This window comes from Staurois parvus, unplaced genomic scaffold (genome assembly GCF_062004578.1).
Source record: "Staurois parvus isolate SC_StPar_1 unplaced genomic scaffold, SC_StPar_1.0 ptg000248l, whole genome shotgun sequence".
Classification (NCBI taxonomy): Eukaryota; Metazoa; Chordata; class Amphibia; order Anura; family Ranidae; genus Staurois; species Staurois parvus.
In genome coordinates this window covers 2,536,603-2,553,221 of record NW_028318044.1, presented here as the reverse complement: position 1 = coordinate 2,553,221, position 16,619 = coordinate 2,536,603, and the positions used below count along the sequence as shown (strand labels likewise).

Genomic DNA, 16,619 nt, shown 5'->3' with positions numbered 1-16,619 from the left:
CTCCCAGACATAAGGGGTGTTCCTGTCTCCCCCCCTCCTCCCAGACATAAGGGGGGCTCCTGTCTCCCCCCCCTCCTCCCAGATATAAGGGGGGCTCCTGTCTCCCCCCTCCTCCCAGATATAAGGGGGGCTCCTGTCCCCCCTCCTCCCAGACATAAGGGGTGTTCCTGTCTCCTCCCAGACATAAGGGGGGCTCCTGTCTCCCCCCCCTCCTCCCAGATATAAGGGGGGCTCCTGTCTCCCCTCCTCCTCCCAGACATAAGGGGTGTTCCTGTCTCCCCCCCTCCTCCCAGATATAAGGGGGGCTCCTGTCTCCCCCCTCCTCCTAGATATAAGGGGGGCTCCTGTCTCCCCCCTCCTCCCAGATATAAGGGGGGCTCCTGTCCCCCCTCCTCCCAGACATAAGGGGTGTTCCTGTCTCCCCCCCTCCTCCCAGACATAAGGGGGGCTCCTGTCTCCCCCCCCTCCTCCCAGATATAAGGGGGGCTCCTGTCTCCCCCCTCCTCCCAGATATAAGGGGGGCTCCTGTCCCCCCTTCTCCCAGACATAAGGGGTGTTCCTGTCTCCCCCCCCTCCTCCCAGATATAAGGGGGCTCCTGTTTCCCTCCTCCTCCTCCCAGATATAAGGGGGGCTCCTATCCCCCCTCCTCCCAGATATAAGGGGGGCTCCTGTCTCCCCCCTCCTCCCAGATATAAGGGGGGCTCCTATCCCCCCTCCTCCCAGATATAAGGGGGGCTCCTGTCTCCCCCCCCTCCTCCTAGATATAAGGGGGGATCCTATCCCCCCCTCCTCCCAGATATAAGGGGGGCTCCTGTCTCCCCCCCTCCTCCCAGATATAAGGGGGGCTCCTGTCTCCCCCCTCCTCCCAGATATAAGGGGGGCTCCTATCCCCCCTCCTCCCAGATATAAGGGGGGTTCCTGGTCCCCCCTCCTCCAAGATATGAGAGGCTCCTATCTCCCCCCCTCCTCCTAGATATAAGGGGAGCTCCTGTCTCCCCCCTCCTCCCAGATATAAGGGGGGCTCCTATCCCCCCTCCTCCCAGATATAAGGGGGGTTCCTGTTCCCCCCTCCTCCAAGATATGAGAGGCTCCTATCTCCCCCCCTCCTCCTAGATATAAGGGGAGCTCCTGTCCCCCCCTCCTCCAAATATAAGGGGTGTTCCTGTCCCCCCTCCTCCCAGATATAAGGGGGGGGGGGGGGCTCCTTTCTCCCCCTCCCCAGGATACAATTGTTGTTCCCTCCCCCTGTCGTCCTCTCAGGGGTTAATGCCGTATTCCGCGCCGAGTGTCGCAAAGTCCGGCATGGGGAGCGGAGATCCCGGGCCGTAGAGGAGAAGGTTGCTATGTCGGCTCTGGCAGCCCTCCTGGGCCGCTCCCCGATCTCCCTCCTCGGCTGTCCGGGCCGTGCGATCCTCAGGGGGCTCCGAGCCAGACACGTGATCCGCCCCGGGACTGTCTCCGTACCGAGCCCGGCCTGTACACCGATCACCGCCCGGATCCCCGGCCTCGCCCGACCATGCGCCCGGATATTGTATGGAAGACACCGATCCGACACCCCCCCGGGGGAGAAACCACCCGAGACCCGGGGAGATCCCCTCCCCCACCACAGAGCCCTGGTACTGCAACTCCCCTCCCCACCACACTGACCTGGTACTACAACTCCCCTCCCCCACCAGACTACAGACCCCCTCCCCACCACATTGACTTGGTACTACAACGCTCCTCCCCCACCACATAGACTACAAACCCCTCCCCCCACCACACTATCCTGGTACTACAACTCCCCTCCCCATCATAGACACTACAAACCCTTCCCCCACCACGCAGACTACAGATCACCTCCCCCACCACACACAACTTGGCACTGTAACTCCCCTCCTCTACCACACAGGCTACAGATCCCCTCTCCCACTACACTGACCTGGTACTACAACTCTCGTCCCCCATCATTGACATTACAGATGCCTCCCCCACCACACTGACCTAGTACTACAAAATCCTCCCCCCCCCCCCCCCATAGAGAATACATATTCCCTCCCCCACCATACTGATCTGGTATTGACCTCACCTCCCCTATAGCGACTACAGAGCCCCTCCCCTCCCCACCACACAGATCTGGTGCTGACCTTCCCTTCACCCTAATTCTGTTCTGTTACTTACCTCCTCTCCCCCGCCATAGAGACTACAGATTCCCTCCCCCATCACAGAGACTACAAACCCCCTCCCTTACCATAGACAATACAGCCCCCCCATCACCACCACCCCAATAACCTGTTACTGCCCTCCCCCACCACACTGACCTGGTACTGACCTCCATCCAATAGAGACTACACACCCCCTCCCCACCACACAGATCTGGTGCTGACCTTCCCTTCACCCCAATTCTGTTCTGGTACTGACCTCCTCTCCCCTACCATAGAGACTACAGACCCCCTCCCCACCATAAACACTACAGACCACCACCACATTGACCTGTAACTGCCCTCCTCCCATAGAGACTACATTTCCCCTCCCCCACCACACTGACCTGGTACTGACCTCCCCCACCATAAAGACTACAGATCCCCTCCCCCACCATACTGATCTTGTACTGACCTCTGCTCCCATAGAGACTACAGACCCCCTCCCCACTACACAGACCTGGTGCTGACCTTACCTCCCCCTGAAGATACTGCGCCACGGTATATGTATGGTTCTCTGTGACTGCGCCACGGTATCGGTGTGCTTCTCTGTGACTGCGCCACGGTATAGGTGTGCCTCTCTGTGACTGCGCCACGGTATAGGTGTGCCTCTCTGTGACTGCACCACGGTATAGGTGTGTCTCTCTGTGACTGCGCCACGGTATATGTATGGTTCTCTGTGACTGCGCCACGGTATATGTATGGTTCTCTGTGACTGCGCCACGGTATATGTATGGTTCTCTCTGACTGCGCCACGGTATAGGTGTGCCTCTCTGTGACTGCACCACGGTATAGGTGTGTCTCTCTGTGACTGCACCACGGTATAGGTGTGCCTCTCTCTGACTGCGCCACGGTATAGGTGTGCCTCTCTGTGACTGCACCACGGTATAGGTGTGCCTCTCTGTGACTGCACCACGGTATAGGTGTGTCTCTCTGTGACTGCGCCACGGTATATGTATGGTTCTCTGTGACTGCGCCACGGTATATGTATGGTTCTCTGTGACTGCGCCACGGTATATGTATGGTTCTCTCTGACTGCGCCACGGTATAGGTGTGCCTCTCTGTGACTGCGCCACGGTATAGGTGTGTCTCTTTGTGACTGCGCCACGGTATATGTATGGTTCTCTGTGACTGCGCCACGGTATATGTATGGTTCTCTCTGACTGCACCACGGTATAGGTGTGCCTCTCTGTGACTGCGCCACGGTATATGTATGGTTCTCTGTGACTGCGCCACGGTATATGTATGGTTCTCTCTGACTGCACCACGGTATAGGTGTGCCTCTCTGTGACTGCGCCACGGTATAGGTGTGCCTCTCTGTGACTGCGCCACGGTATAGGTGTGCCTCTCTGTGACTGCGCCACGGTATATGTATGCTTCTCTCTGTGACTGCGCCACGGTATAGGTGTGCCTCTGACTGCGCCACGGTATAGGTGTGCCTCTCTGTGACTGCGCCACGGTATATGTATGCTTCTCTGTGACTGCGCCACGGTATAGGTGTGCCTCTCTGTGACTGCGCCACGGTATAGGTGTGCCTCTCTGTGACTGCGCCACGGTATAGGTGTGTCTCTCTGTGACTGCGCCACGGTATAGGTGTGCCTCTTTGTGACTGCGCCATGGTATATGTATGGTTCTCTGTGACTGCGCCACGGTATATGTATGGTTCTCTCTGACTGCGCCACGGTATAGGTGTGCCTCTCTGACTGCGCCACGGTATAGGTGTGCCTCTCTGTGACTGCGCCACGGTATACGTGTACCCCTCTGTGACTGCGCCACGTTATAGGTGTGCCTCTCTGTGACTGCGCCACGTTATAGGTGTGCCTCTCTGTGACTGCGCCACGTTATAGGAGTGCCTCTCTGTGACTGCGCCACGTTATAGGTGTGCCTCTCTGTGACTGCGCCACGTTATAGGTGTGCCTCTCTGTGACTGCGCCACGTTATAGGTGTGCCTCTCTGTGACTGCGCCACGGTATCGGTGTGCCTCTCTGTGACTGCGCCACGGTATCGGTGTGCCTCTCTGTGACTGCGCCACGTTATAGGTGTGCCTCTCTGTGACTGCGCCACGGTATCGGTGTGCCTCTCTGTGACTGCGCCACGGTATAGGTGTGCCTCTCTGTGACTGCGCCACGTTATAGGTGTGCCTCTCTGTGACTGCGCCACGGTATCGGTGTGCCTCTCTGTGACTGCGCCACGGTATCGGTGTGCCTCTCTGTGACTGCGCCACGGTATAGGTGTGCCTCTCTGTGACTGCGCCACGGTATAGGTGTGCCTCTCTGTGACTGCACCACCATATACACCGTGTTCCAAATTATTATGCAGATTATATTTTTCTCATTTCCCTCAATAATTGATGTAAATAACAGTCGGCAGAATTCTCATGTTACAACTATAAGAGTACAATTCACATTTTATTGAACAAACCTCCTAATGATAACAGGATTTTTGTTCCAAATTATTCCGCACAGGAAGTTTCAAAACACTTTCTAGGTTGTAAAGAACTGAAAATTGTCATTTGTTGTGTTTGCAGCATATTTACTGAAATCAAAAGCTATTTCAATCAAACTTTTCCCAACATTGTAACTTTGTAAACATTTGAACCGGTCACGTTACATTGTAACATAGGAGCCCTTATCTGATAGCAGATCACAAGTCTTGCATCCATTGAACTTGGGAGTTTTTGGACAGTTTCTGTTTGAATTTGTTTGCCAGATGTCAGAATAACCTCCCAGAGCTGCTGTTTGGATGTAAACTGCCTCCCACCCTCATAGATCTTTTGCTTGAGGATGCTCCAAAGGTTCTCAATAGGACTGAGGTCAGGGGAGGATGGAGGCCACACCATGACTTTCTCTCCTTTTATCCCCATAGCAACCATTGATGCAGAGGTATTCTTTGCAGCATGAGATGGTGCATTGTCATGCATGAAGATGATTTTATTACGGAAAGCATAGTTCTTCCTTCTGTACCAGGGAAGAAAGTGGTCAGTCATAAACTCCACATACTTTGCAGAGGTCATCTTTACACCTTCGGGGACCCTAAAGGGGCCGACCAGCTCTGTTCCCATGATTCCGGCCCAAAACATGACTCCACCACCGCCTTGCTGACGTCGCAGCCTTGTTGGAACAGGGTGGCCGTCCACCAACCATCCACTACTCCATCCATCTGGACCATCCAGGGTTGCACGGCCCTCATCAGTGAACAGGACTGTTTGAAAATTAGTCTTCATGTATTTGTCTGCCCAATGCAGCCGTTTCTGCTTGTGAGCATTGGTTAGTGGTGGCCGAATAGAAGGTTTATGCAGTTGCAAGACTCTGGAGGACTCTACACCTTGATGTCTGTGGGACTCCAGAGGCACCAGCAGCTTCAAATATCTGTTTGCTGTTATGTAATGGGATTTTAGCAGCTGCTCTCTTGATCCGATGCCTGGATCTGGCAGAAATCTTCCTCAATGTGCCTTCATCTGCACCAACCCGTCTGTGCTCTGAATCAGCCACAAATCTCTTCATAGTGCGATGATCACGCTTAATTTTTCGTGAAATATCGAATGTTTTCATACCTCGTCCAAGGCATCGAACTATTTCACTCTTTTCAGCAGCAGAGAGATCCTTATTCTTCCCCATATTGCTTGAAAATGGGGATCTGGTTAATAATGTGGAACGCCCTCCTTTAGTAGTTTTTCCTTAAATTGGGCTCACCGGCCAATCTAATTATCACAGGTGTTCCAGATTGTTTTCAGTGATCAAAAGAGCCCTGACACACAATGCCATCCATGAGTTACACTGAAAAACAAAATATTTAATCTTTGTGACACTTAAATAGAATTTGCATAATAGTTTGGAACCGGGTGTACAGTGAGGAACAGAAGTATTTGAACTCCCTGCGATTTTGCAAGTTCCCCCACTTAGAAATCATGGAGGGGTCTGACATTCACATTGTAGGTGCATTCCCACTCTGAGAGACAGAATTAAAAAAAAAATTCAGGAGATCCCATTGTATGATTTGTAAAGAATTTATTTGTCTTGCACGGCTGAACAGAAGTATTTGAACCCCTGAGAAAATCAGTGTTAATATTTGGTACAGAAGCCTTTGTTTGCAATTACAGAGGTCAGACGTTTCCTGTAGTTCCTGACCAGGTTTGCACTGCAACAGGGATTTTGGCCGACTCCTCCACACAGATCTCCTCTGGATCTGTCAGATTTCGGGGCTGTCGCTGAGCAACACAGAGTTTCAGCTCCCTCCAAAGATGTTCTATTGGATTTAGGTCTGGAGACTGGCTAGGCCACTCCAGAACCTTGATATGCTTCTTACGGAGCCACTCCTTGGTTATCCTGGCTGTGTGCTTCGGGTCGTTGTCATGTTGGAAGACCCAGCCACGACCCATCTTCAATGCTCTTACTGAGGGAAGGAGGTTGTTGCTCAAAATCTCACAATAAATGGCCCCGTTCATCCTCTCCTTAATACAGTGCAGTTGTCCTGTCCCCCTTGCAGAAAAGCACCCCCAAAGCATGATGTTACCACCCCCATGCTTCACAGTAGGGATGGTGTTCTTGGGATGCAACTCATCCTTCTTTTTCCTCCAAACACGACGAGTGAAATTTAGACCAAAAAGTTCTACTTTGGTCTCATCTGACCACATGACGTTCTCCCATGCCTCCTCTGGATCATCCAGATGGTCATTGGCAAACTTCAGACGGGCCTGGACATGTGATGACTTGAGCAGGGGAACCTTCCATGCAATGCATGATTTGAAACCATGACGGCATAGTGTTCTACCGACAGTGACCTTTGAAACTGTGGTCCCAGCTCTCTTCATGTCATTGACCAGCTCCTCCCTTGTAGTTCTGGGCTGATTCCTCACCTTTCTTATCATCAGTGATACCCCACGAGGTGAGATCTTGCATGGAGCCCCAGTCCGAGGGAGACTGACAGTCGTCTTTAGCCTCTTCCATTTTCTAACAATTGCTCCAACAGTTGATCTGTTTTCACCAAGCTGCTTGGCAATTGCCCCGTAGCCCTTTCCAGCCTTGTGGAGGTCCACAATTTTGTCTCTGGTGTCTTTTGACAGCTCTTTGGTCTTGCCCATGGTAGTAGTTGGCGTCTGACTGACTGTGGGGTGGACAGGTGTCTTTAAAGAGCTCAGACAGGTGCTACTAAGTTAGATTAATGAGTGGAGTAGAGGTGGACTTTTTAAAGGCACAGTAACAGGTCTTTGAGAGCCAGAATTCTTGCTGTTTCTTAGGTGTTCAAATACTTATGTTCAGCAGTGCAAGACAAATAAATTCTTTACAAATCATACAATGGGATTTCCTGAATTGTTTTTTTAAATTCTGTCTCTCAGAGTGGGAATGCACCTACAATGTGAATGTCAGACCCCTCCATGATTTCTAAGTGGGAGAACTTGCAAAATTGCAGGGTGTTCAAATACTTCTGTTCCTCACTGTATATGTGTAAGGAGAGATACAATGTAATCATTCTGGAGGGAATTCGCACATACATGTAACCATTGCCTATGATTGTTTCATTGTGTCTCCTGGTACAAATCTATCCAGTGCTGTATGTGTGTCCTATGTTCCTTCACTTCTTCTGGTGGCTGCGATGCAGTGCAAGTGTTTGGTCCAGGGGCGGACTGACCATTCGAGCACTCAGGCACTGCCCGGTGTCAGTAGGGGGCCTCATGAAATGCCCCTGGTACCTTTTTTTATATGCTTTTTTGGGTGTGCTTTGAGTGTGGGCAAGGACACAGGGGCCCATTATCCCCTATTGCCGGGGGGCCCCATGAGTTGTCAGTCCACCCCTGGTTTGGTCACACCAAATCCGACTTTGAAATTGTGCACCTTCACTTGAAATCGCACGATTTCAAAGTCGGATGTCAATGCGACTTCATTTATTATTTATTTCAGGTACTTATATATCGCCGTCAATTTACACAGCACTTTACATATATATTGTACATTCACATCAGTCCCTAACCCTCAAGGGGTGTACAATCTAAGGTCCCTAACTCACATTCATACATACACATACTAGGGCCAATTTAGACAGGAGCCAATGAACCTACCAGCATTGTAGTGTGAGAGGAAACCGGAGTACCCGGAGGAAACCCTCGCAGGCACAGGGAGAACATGTAAACTCCAGGCAGGTGGTGCAGTTGTGACGTGCACAGATTTCTGTGCAAGTCCCAACTGGACTTGCAAAAAGTAGTGCATGAAGTACTTTAAAAATTGGTGCGACTCTGACGCAGTCAGAATCGCATTGTTTTGACCGCTTCCATTGTGGACAGTAGGGTGTGACTTGTCATGCTATTTGAAACTGTCAAATTGCATGACAAGTCGCTCCGGCGTGACTTGTACTACAGCGGTGACGGGAGTCACTTTGGGTGGGGGGCTCATGGAAAACAGCTCAATTTGGAGAGGTGGGGAGACCCCTTTCTCAGCTCCCCATATCCCTTTTATGTGCAAGTCACCCTCTGCCTGTTAGGGGTACAGGGTGATCTGTCCTAGTATTGGGGTGGGGGGTTGTTCATTTTTTAATGTCATGTGGTTGCATCCCATTGTTCTATTATGTGTCTTGTTTGGGAGCAAACTATTATGGGATGTATGTGTTTACATGTATTGGCTTGGTGGGGGGTGTCTCCAGCAGCCCTCCCTCCTGATGGGACTGTCTGTTGGTGTGTCTCTTGTTACTAAAGGTAGATTGCCCCGCCCTGTGTCATTATGCAGGGAGGGGGGATTGTTCCCTTGAGTGTATATATCTTGTATCTGTGTTAAAATAAACTAGTCTACCTTCTGGATTACTTCAAGACTGGTGTCGTCTAGTCTTGTATGGTCGGCTGTGGTCGGTGTTCGGACGGGGAAGCGGTAGTCTCACGGAAGTACCCAAGCGCAGTCTATAATGAAAGAATGTTCATTCAGGAGAGACATTTTGGTGTTTTTTGTTTTTGCCCAACTCACAGAGAGAAAGTAAATGCTGAGCAGATGCCAGTCTTCCTCCTCTGTCATCACCTGTGAATGTTTCTGGTGTAGTGTGGAAAGGTGTATATAGCTGATAGTGACGCTGATATACGGAATATAATCTGTACATGTGAAGCGTACAAGGACCCCTCTGTATAGGAAGCACTATTGATGTGTCCCTTTGTATCTTTCAGTATGAGAACCCCTGGACCATCCCCAATCTGCTGTCTATGACCCGGATCGGTCTGTCCCCTGTGCTGGGATATCTGGTTATCGGACAGGATTTTAACACCGCGCTCGCCGTGTTCGGTCTCGCTGGACTGACTGATCTGGTGAGTTTATCTTTTTTTTTTTACTCCCTAAACATTCTAAATAGCAGTGATGTATTTCTGAAAACAGGATGGGGGGGGGGGGGGCATTATCCACTTAAGGTCTGCCCTATAGCAGATTTACAGCCCTCCTGTGTAAAATCACGTGTATATACGTGATTGTACACTTCCAACATAGGGGGACGCACATGCGAGAATCACTTCTGTTGTGCTGCAGGGTGACCCTCCCGTGTAAAATCATGTGTATAGATACACATGATTTTGCACTTCCTTCATAGGGGGCGCACGTCGCCGGTGGATCGCTTCTGCTGTGCTGCAGGATGACCCTCCTGTGTAAAATCACATGTACAGTGGGGATCGAAAGTTTGGGCACCCCAGCTAAAAATTTGTATTAATGTGCATAAAGAAGCCAAGGAAAGATGGAAAAATCTCCAAAAGGCATCAAATTACAGATTAGACATTCTTATAATATGTCAACAAAAGTTAGATTTTATTTCCATCATTTACACTTTCAAAATAACAGAAAAGAAAAAAATGGCGTCTGCAAAAGTTTGGGCACCCTGCAGAGTTAATATCTTGTACTGCCCCCTTTGGCAAGTATCACAGCTTGTAAACACTTTTTGTAGCCAGCCAAGAGTCTTTCAATTCTTGTTTGAGGTATCTTTGCCCATTCTTCCTTACAAAAGTCTTCCAGTTCTTTGAGATTTCTGGGCTGTCTGTCACGCACTGCTCTTTTAAGGTCTATCCATAGATTTTCAATTATGTTGAGGTCAGGAGATTGTGAAGGCCGTGGCAAAACCTTCAGTTTACGCCTCTTGATGTAATCCCCCGTGGATTTCGAGGTGTGTTTACGATCATTATCCATTTGTAGAAGCCATCCTCTCTTTAACTTCAGCTTTTTCACAGATGGCATCAAGTTACCATCCAAAATTTGCTGAAATTTTATTGAATCCATTTTTCCTTCTACTCGTGAGATGTTCCCTGTGCCACTGGCTGCAACACAACCACAAAGCATGATTGATCCAACCCCATGCTTAACAGTTGGACAGAGGTTCTTTTCATTAAATGCTGTGCCCCTTCTTCTCCAAAAGTACCTTTGCTCATTCCGGCCAAAAAGTTCAATTTTAACCTCATCGGTCCACAGAACTTGTTTCCAAAATGCATCAGGCTTGTCTATATGTTCATTTGCAAAGTTCAAACGATGATTTTTGTGGTGAGGACGTAGAAGAGGTTTTCTTCTGATGACTCTTCCATGAAGACCATATTTGTACAAGTATCTCTTTATAGTGGAATAGTGGACCACAACTCCAGTGTCTGCCAGATCTTTCTGGAGGGATCGTGCAGTCAAACGTGGGTTTTGAATTGTTTTTCTCACAATCCTGCGAGCTGTTCTGTCTGATATTTTTCTTGGTCTTCCAGATCTTGCTTTAACTTCCACTGTTCCTGATGACTGCCATTTCTTAATTACATTCCGAACAGAGGATATTGACATCTGAAAACGTTTTGCTATCTTCTTATAGCCTTCTCCAGCTTTGTGAGCGTCAACTATTTTCAGTTTCAGTTTTCTAGACAACTGCTTAGAAGAACCCATGGTGCTGATTGTTGGGGCAAGGTCAGATGAGTCTGGGCATTTAAAACCTTTGAGATTGACATCACCTGGTCTTCCCAGACGATGATTGAGAACAATCCATGACACTGGCAGGTCTCAGCTTTTCCAAGGGGTCAGTGCATGCTTAAAATTCTGCAGGGTGCCCAAACTTTTGCAGACGCCATTTTTTTTGTTTTCTGTTATTTTGAAAGTGTAAATGATGGAAATAAAATCTAACTTTTTTTGACATATTATAAGAATGTCTAATCTGTAATTTGATGCCTTTTGGAGATTTTTCCATCTTTCCTTGGCTTCTTTATGCACATTAATACAAATTTTTAGCTGGGGTGCCCAAACTTTCGATCCCCACTGTATATACGTGATTGTACACTTCCGATATAGGGGGGGCGCACGTGTGCCTCCGGCGGATCGCTTCTGCTCTGCTGCAGGGTGACCCTCCTGTGTAAAATCACATGTATATACGTGATTGTGCACTTCTGACATAGGGGGGGGGCGCACATGCGCCTCTGGCGGATCGCTTCTGCTGTGCTGCAGGGTGACCCTCCTGTGTAAAACCACTTATGTATACATGATTTTGCACTTCCTTCATAGGGGGCGCACGTCGCTGGCGGATCGCTTCTGCTGTGAACACTCACAGCAGAAGCCGATCTGCAAGTGCCAGTGCACAGATGTCCATTGGCACCCGCCGATCGTCAGGCAGGAACGAAGAACAGAGCTCTCCCTATGTAAACAAGGCAGAGCTCTGTTCTGACAGGGAGGAAAGTGAAGGATCGTGTGTCCGTGCAAAGATGGGAACACCATCCTTCACTTCCCCTAGTAAAAGCACCACCTAGTGTACACCAAGCACAGAACTAGGCACACAGTTAACCCTTTGATCATCCTAGATGTTTAACTGGCACATTTGCCGTGTTTTTGATGCATTTTTAATCACATTCTTCTAGGTGTCCAGTGCAGTATAAGGACTCATTTACAGGGGGATACTAAATGAAACTAAAACTATATGAACCTGTTTATACTTTATCTTCCACCCTTCAGCTTTAACTAGTTGCGGACTACAGATAGCAGAATGACGGCTGCATTGTGGTTGACCAGTTCTGGGAGGGCGTCATATGACATCCTCCCAGAACGCGCTCTCCTGCCCTCCCCCCGGGGGCGGGCACCTGGAGATCTCCGTTATCGCTGTGTCCTACGGACACAGCTAATCTCATGATGTGGTAAAAGGCCAAAACACAGCGGCTTTTTACCACGTGATCAGCCGTGTCCAATGACACGCTGACCACAGGGAAGTGCAATTGCCGGTTCTTGGCTGCACTTTCCTCACTGCTGAGAACCGGCAGTTGTCAGAGCAGGGATCGGCACTGATCATCAGGGCACTAGTGATCGGTGCCCAGCAGTGCCACCCACCAGTTCTGCCCACCTGTGCCCAGCAGTGCCACCCACCTGTGCCGCCAGTCTGTGCTGCCAGTCAGTGCCGACTATCAGTACGCATCATCAGTGCCACCTATCAGTGCTGCCTATCAGTGCCCATCAATGCTGCCTATCAGTGCAACCTCAACGCACATCAGTGCAGCCTCATCAACGCTCATCAGTGAAGGAGAAAAATTACCTGTTTGCAAAATTTTATAATAGAAACAAAGAAACTTTTTTTTTTTTCAAATTTTTTGCTTTTTAATTGTTTATAGCGCAAAATAGCAGCGGCAAGTAAATACCACCAAAAGAAATCTCTATTTGTGAGAAAAAAATTATAAAAAATTCATATGGGTACAATCTTGCATGACTGCGCAATTGTCATTCAAAGTGTGAGAGCGCTAAGAGCTGGAAATTTGGCCTGGGCAGGAAGGGGGTATAATTGCCCTGTAGACGAGGGGTTAAATAAGACGATTGTACAATAAAATCTCAGCATCTTCAGCAGTGGAAAGAGCTCTGCCACTACATGGAGGGTGAATGCATTGAAATAATGGGACATTTTTTTTTTTCCTAGCTGGATGGATACATTGCACGGAATTGGGCCAATCAGAAGTCTGCGCTGGGGAGCGCTCTTGATCCACTTGCTGACAAAATCCTTATCAGTGTCCTATATGTATGTTTAACATGTGCAAATCTGATTCCGGGTAAGAATGGACATTCACATTGTCTCCCTTTTTCATGGAGGTGTTTGTGGTTTGATCCTTGTTATGTTTGCTTTTACAGTGTATATACCAGTGGTCGGCAAGCCGCGGCTCGCGAGCCACATGCGGCTCTTTACAAGCTTAAATGCGGCTCTTCTGTGTGCCGGGCGCCCGCTCCCCTCCCTCCCCTCCCTCCCCTCCCTCCCCTCCCTCCCCTCCCTCCTCTCCCTCCTCTCCCTCCCCTCCCTCCTATCGGACGGGCGTGTGCCGGGTGGCCGCCCCCTCACCTCCCCTCCCCTCCCTCCTCTCGGACGGCCGCCCGCTCCCCTCCCTCCTCTCGGGCGGCCGCCCCAAAAGTCAGGACTCTGCAGCTGTCAGGATGTAGGCGGGGCAGCCAGGATGTAGGCGGGGCAGCGTGACGAACTCCTCTCCTCTCACAGTCCGCCCTGAAGACCAGAACGGCGCGGGAAGCACGACGAGAGGAACGCGCGGAGCAAAGGTAAGTGAATTGACACAGGGGGGACTTACTATATGGGGGATGAATTACTATATGGGGGACTTACTATATGGGGGGGACTTACTATATGGGGGGGGACTTACTATATGGGGGGGACTTACTATATGGGGGGGGGACTTACTATATGGGGGACTTACTATATGGGGGACTTACTATATGGGGGACTTACTATATGGGGGACTTACTATATGGGGGACTTACTATATGGGGGATGAATTACTATATGGGAGATGAATTACTATGGGGGATGAATTGCTATATGGGGGATGAATTACTAGGGGGGATAAATTACTATAGGGATGAATTACTATAGGGGGGATGAATTACTATGGGGGATGAATTACTATGGGGGATGAATTACTATAGGGGGGATGAATTACTATATGGGGGATGAATTACTATATGGGGGATGAATTACTATGGGGGATGAATTACTATATGGGGGATGAATTACTATATGGGGGATGAATTACTATATGGGGGATGAATTACTATGGGGGGGATGAATTACTATGGGGGGGATGAATTACTATATGGGGGGATGAATTACTATATGGGGGGATGAATTACTATGGGGGATGAATTACTATGGGGGATGAATTACTATATGGGGGATGAATTACTATATGGGGGATGAATTACTATGGGGGATGAATTACTATATGGGAGATGTATTACTATATGGGAGATGTATTTTCAGTTTTAAAAATGTGGCTCTCAAAATAAATTTCAATCGTGGTTTTGGCGAGATTTGGCTCAGTTGAAAAAAAGGTTGCCCACCACTGGTATATACAGTGATATGTCCGTTTTGCAGTGCATTTTGTGTTTTTGCATGCTTGGTTTTGACTAGTTTTTTTTTATGCGTTTTGCATATTTTCACTGTTTTTTTTTTTTTTTTGTTTTTTTTTTTTGGCAACTTGTTGCTGGGCAGATTAAAAAAACGCAAAATGCACCAAAAACACAGAAAATTCATTTTCTGCTGCGTCTTCATTGAAGTCTGTTGATCTGAAAACACAATGTTTTGTGTTTTAGAAATGTCCCTGACCCTTTCCAAAAAACACAGCAGCTCAAAAAGAGCATATAGTCCATATATATTTGGACACAATTTTTTTTTTTTTTCTTTCAGATATTTACCAAAACATATTCAATCTACAGTTCTATAATGGATGTGGGCTGAAAGTGCACACTCTAATTTGAGGGCATGTACATCCAAATTGGAGGAAAGGTTTAGGAATTGCTTAAGAGTAGCCATCCCCCCTTTTTCAAGGGATTTGCGTTTTACAATCTTTCCATTTAATATACATTAAAATATAATTCTTTGTGATGAGAAGCATATGCAGTAGCGCAGTGCAGGTTTGGCCTCAAGGCCAGAGGAAACTAAAGGTTCTTCTCCACTCCTGCAGTTGAATACTTGATGAGAATGTATAGTAGTAGTAATATATATATATATCTCCTGGATTGTAAGCTCGAAAGAGTAGGGCCCTTTAACCCTCCTGTGCTGTTTGTTGTTGTTGTACTGTTTCATGTATTGTCCCCCCCCCCTCTATTGTACAGCGCTGAGCAAACCCTTTGGCGCTATATAAACTCGATGTAATAATAATATATATATATACAGTTGTGTTCAAAATAATAGCAGTGTGTTGAAAAAAGTGAATAAAGCTGAAAATCCTTCTAATAGCTTTTATTTCCATCCACACAAATGCATTGGGAACATGACACATTCTATTCCAAATCACAACATGAAGAAAAATACATCAAATTTGTGTTGTTCCTCTAAAAAAAATTGAAGAAAAGTGAATATTAGACGGTTCAAAAAAATCGCAGTGTTTGTATTCTTCTTTACAAACTCAAACATTCACTATATAAACTGAGAAATGTTTGAAGATTTTGCTTTCCTTTGAATGACTTCATGAATATTTGGTTGTAGTCGCACTGTTTCTGAGAACTGCTGTACATCTGTGTTGCATGGAGTCACCCAACTTCTGGCCCCTGTGATCAGGTATTCCAGCCCAGGATGATTGGACCACATTCCACAGTTCTTCTCTATTTCTTGGTTTTGCCTCAGAAACGGCATTTTTGATGTCACCCCACAAGTTTTCTATTGGATTAAGATCCGGGGATTGGGCTGGCCACTCCATAACGTCCATCTTGTTGGTCTGGAACCAAGATGTTACACGTTTACTGGTGTGTTTGGGGTCGTTGTCTTGTTGGAACACCCATTTCAAGGGCATTTCCTCTTCAGCATAAGGCAGCATGACCTCTTCATGTATTCTGATGTATTCAAACTGATCCATGATCCCTGGTATGCGATAAATAGGCCCAACACCGTAGTATGAGAAACATCCCCATATCATGATGCTTGCACCACCATGCTTCACTGTCTTCACAGTGTACTGTGGCTTGAATTCAGTGTTTGGGGGTCGTCTGACAAACTGTCTCCGGCCACTAGACCCAAAAAGAACAATCTTACTTTCATCAGTCCACAAAATGTTGCGCCATTTCTCTTTAGGCCAGTCAATGTGCTCTTTGGCAAATGGTAACCTCTTCAGCACGTCTTTTTTCCAACAGTGGGACTTTGCGGGGACTTCTTGCAGATAGCTTGGCTTCACATCAGCGTCTTCTAATTGTAACAGTACTCACAGGGAACGTCACACCTTCTTTCATCTTCCTGGAGCTGATTGTTGGCTGAGTCCGCGCCATTTTGGCTATTCTTCTATCCATTCCAATGGTAGTTTTTCGCTTTCTTCCACATCTTTCAGGTTTTGGTTGCCATTTTAAAGCATTTGCGATCATTTTAGCTGAGCAGCCGATCATTTTCTGCACTTCTTTATATGTTTTCCCCTCTCAAATCAACTTTTTAATCAAGGTACGCTGTTTTTCTGAACAATGTCTGGAACGACCCATTTTCCTCAGAATTTCAGAGAGAAA

General features: G+C 48.1%; 1 protein-coding gene across 3 annotated transcripts in view; it reads left to right on the top strand.

Moving 5' to 3' along the window:
* Nucleotides 1-1,263: 1,263 nt before the first annotated feature.
* The window catches only part of CRLS1 (cardiolipin synthase 1), a 36,452-nt gene continuing 21,096 nt past the window's right edge, over nt 1,264-16,619 (top strand). For 2 of the 3 annotated variants that reach the window (XM_089680629.1, XM_089680628.1), the window contains exons 1-3: nt 1,265-1,617; nt 9,323-9,460; nt 13,048-13,177. In XM_089680629.1, coding sequence (XP_089536755.1) covers nt 1,345-1,617; nt 9,323-9,460; nt 13,048-13,177 — 541 coding nt within the window. In that variant the 5' untranslated portion in view covers nt 1,265-1,344. Of the gene's footprint in view, nt 1,618-9,322; nt 9,461-13,047; nt 13,178-16,619 lie in introns of all 3 variants that reach the window. The other variant, XM_089680630.1, reaches the window with a different exon arrangement.